General features: G+C 45.1%; 1 protein-coding gene across 1 annotated transcript; it reads left to right on the top strand.

The window, feature by feature from the left end:
* The first annotated feature begins 754 nt into the window (after nucleotides 1-754).
* LOC141798024 (zinc-binding protein A33-like) lies at nucleotides 755-2,206 on the top strand. The gene has a single exon (XM_074679787.1). It carries the CDS (start codon nucleotides 755-757, stop codon nucleotides 2,204-2,206), a length of 1,452 nt encoding a protein of 483 aa, XP_074535888.1.
* Nucleotides 2,207-3,019: the final 813 nt, after the last annotated feature.

Below are 3,019 nucleotides of genomic sequence, written 5' to 3'. Positions count from 1 at the left end.
ATAAGGCCTGAACAAATAAATCTGTCTGATATTTCACCTCCTTCTGCAGTGTCCTCTGTAAACTCTCAGTTTGTATCAATCAGAAATATTCACGTACAGACAGCAGGCTGTAGATTAATGAGAGCCTCGTTCAGACCCAGAGTAGGCCCTCTCAGACTCTCAAACACAGAATGCTGCCGTGTTTTACAGCTGACATCTGCAGGAGAAACAGTCTGCATGGAGAGGAAAAACAGGAGGAGCACAATGCAGCGTGACGTTTGTAAGGAAGCCTCTTCAACCAGAACATCGTCACTTTATAAAAGAGTGATCATCCAAACTTTATTCCTGACTGTGTCTGAGTTTGTGTCAGGACACGTCAGTCACATCACCCTGCTGACAGAGAAACAAACCTTTGACCTCCACCTCACAGAGAAATTTAATCTACTGATAAGAGGAGATTATGGTTTTATTGAAGAAATAAAAATGAGAGCCACTTCAAACTGTTCCTGCCCCCTCACCTGAGACGAACCAGGAAACAGGTTTTCATTTGTCCTGACTGAGCCGAGAGAGACGCTGAGGGACAGACGCTCTGATTCACCTCCAAACCAAAGACGGACAGACGTGCAAGGAGAACACTGGGAACACTGGGAACTCTGGGAACTCTACCATCAGACTTTTACAACTTTGAAGCAAAGAGAAAGAAACTTTCAAGGCTCAGGGAGAGACTTCCTGAAGCTGCGTGCCTGCTGCGTCTTCAGCTTCACTCTCAGACAGAATGGCGTCCAGACTGGAGGAGGATCTGAGCTGTCCGGTCTGCTGTAGGCTCTATAAAGACCCAGTCCTCTTGTCTTGCACCTACAGCTTCTGTAAAGACTGTCTGCAGAGCTGGTGGAGGGAGAGACCAACACGAGGGTGTCCAGTTTGCAGGAAGCAACATTCAAGGGATTCACCACCTCTTAACCTGGCTTTAAAGAATCTGTGTGAGAGTTTCCTCCAGGAGAGAGGTCAGAGACCTTCAGAGGATCTCTGCAGTCTGCACTCTGAGAAACTCAAACTCTTCTGTCTGGACCATCAGGAGCCAGTTTGTCTCGTCTGCAGAGATTCAGAGAAACACAGTGAGCACAGATTCAGACCCATCGATGAAGCTGCTGGAAACCAGAAGAAGAAGCTTCTGGAAACTCTGGAGCCCTTAAAGAGGAAGTTAAAGGTTTGTGAAGGAGCTAAAGTGAAGTTTGATCAAACTGCTCAACACATTCAGGTCCAGGCCCGACACACAGAGAGGCAGATTAAGGAGCAGTTTAAGAAGCTTCATCAGTTTCTAGAAGAGGAAGAGGAGGCCAGGCTGTCTGCACTGAGGGAGGAAGAGGAGCAGAAGAGTCAGAGGATGAAGGAGCAGATGGAGGCTCTGAGCAGAGAGATAGCAGCTCTTTCAGACACAGTCAGAGACACAGAGGAGCAGCTGAGAGCTGGAGACGTCTCATTCCTGAAAAACTACAAGGCTGCAGTGGAAAGAGTCCAGCAGCGCCCCCTGCTGGAGGATCCACAGCTGCCCTCAGGAGCTCTGATAGAGCAGGCCAAACACCTGGGCAACCTGAGCTTCAACATCTGGAACAAGATGAAGGACATGGTCTCCTACAGTCCTGTGGTTCTGGACCCAAACACTGCTGGTCCAGTACTCATCCTGTCTGAGGATCTGACCTCAGTGAGGTGGGGGAAGAGACAGAAAGTTCCTGAGAATCCAGAGAGGAAAAAAACCTGGTCTGTCCTGGGCTCTGAGGGCTTTGAGTCAGGGACTCACAGCTGGGACGTGGAAGTTGGAGACAATCAGAACTGGAGTGTGGGTGTTTTATCAGGGTCTGTTCAGAAGAAGAGACTCACCGAGTCTGGATTATGGAGAATAGAGTTCTCTAATGGTAAATACGGAGCATCCTCCTCATCCTGTCCTGACTCTGTTCTGTCTGTGAAGAATCGTCCTCAGAGGATCAGAGTGAATCTGGACTGTGACAGAGGACAGCTGTCGTTCTCTGATCCTGATACTAACACAGACATACACACCATACAAATCCCTGATTTCTTAAACTTGGTGACAGTGTTTAGAAGGATTTCCAACATTTTTTCTGGTATCAGAGAGAAGCTGTTTCCATACATTTACACATTGGATAAACACCCATTAAGGGTTTTACCAGTGAAGGTCTCTGTGACACCTTCTTCTTCTTCTTCTTCATGATGATGATGATGATGATGATGATGATGATGATGAAAAGTAGTCTGTTGTTCCTGTCAGAGGTTTTGTTGTTGTTTCTATTGATTTCTTCTTCTTCTCTTTTATTATCAGTGAAACCTTTATTCTCTTCTTTTCCATCGAGCTTTGAATCTTTTTACTGTTTGATGATGAACATGACGTCTGTTTAAACTGAAACTGTAAACAAGAAGTTGCAGTGAGTTTTCAACATGTCAAGTTGTTTCTGAGCTTGTGTCAGCACAGACTGATGAATCAGGATGCTCTGTGGTTAATAATCTGAGGATTTATTTCTCTCCATAAACAGCACTGTGCTGATGTTTGAATTCAAATTAACTTTGTGCTTTGAAAAATAAAGTTTGTTTTGAAATTTGTAAATTATGTCATACATTTATGGACACTCTTGCTTGTGTGTATCTTTAAGGGGAACTTTAACACTTTGTTAAACGGTTAGGAACAGAAAGACATACATAGGACCTCACATGGCTCAAGTATTCTGGCGTTGTCGTCAGGATCATCAAAGAGACTGTGTTAAGTGGGTTTAAATGTGCTTATTTATTGAATTGATGATTCTGTGGACATGAACTATCACTCCTCAGACACAGAGCCTGCTGATGTATTTATTGCCTACTGTGTGTGTGTGTGTGTGTGTGTGTGTGTGTGTGTGTGTGTGTGTGTGTGTGTGTGTGTGTGTGTGTAAACGGTCTGTTACAGTGAAAGCTGATATTCCGCTGGCTCACAGTTTCAGCCACAGAACTGGATGAAGCACTGTAATCCCTTTAATGCTGCCTGCCTCTGTGT

The sequence above is a fragment of the Halichoeres trimaculatus genome, unplaced genomic scaffold, assembly GCF_033239565.1.
Source record: "Halichoeres trimaculatus isolate MK-OKI-2021-1 unplaced genomic scaffold, fHalTri1.1 fHalTri1_scaffold_9, whole genome shotgun sequence".
Classification (NCBI taxonomy): Eukaryota; Metazoa; Chordata; class Actinopteri; order Labriformes; family Labridae; genus Halichoeres; species Halichoeres trimaculatus.
Note: the sequence above shows the minus strand (reverse complement) of the source record. Positions and strands in the feature narration are given on the sequence as shown.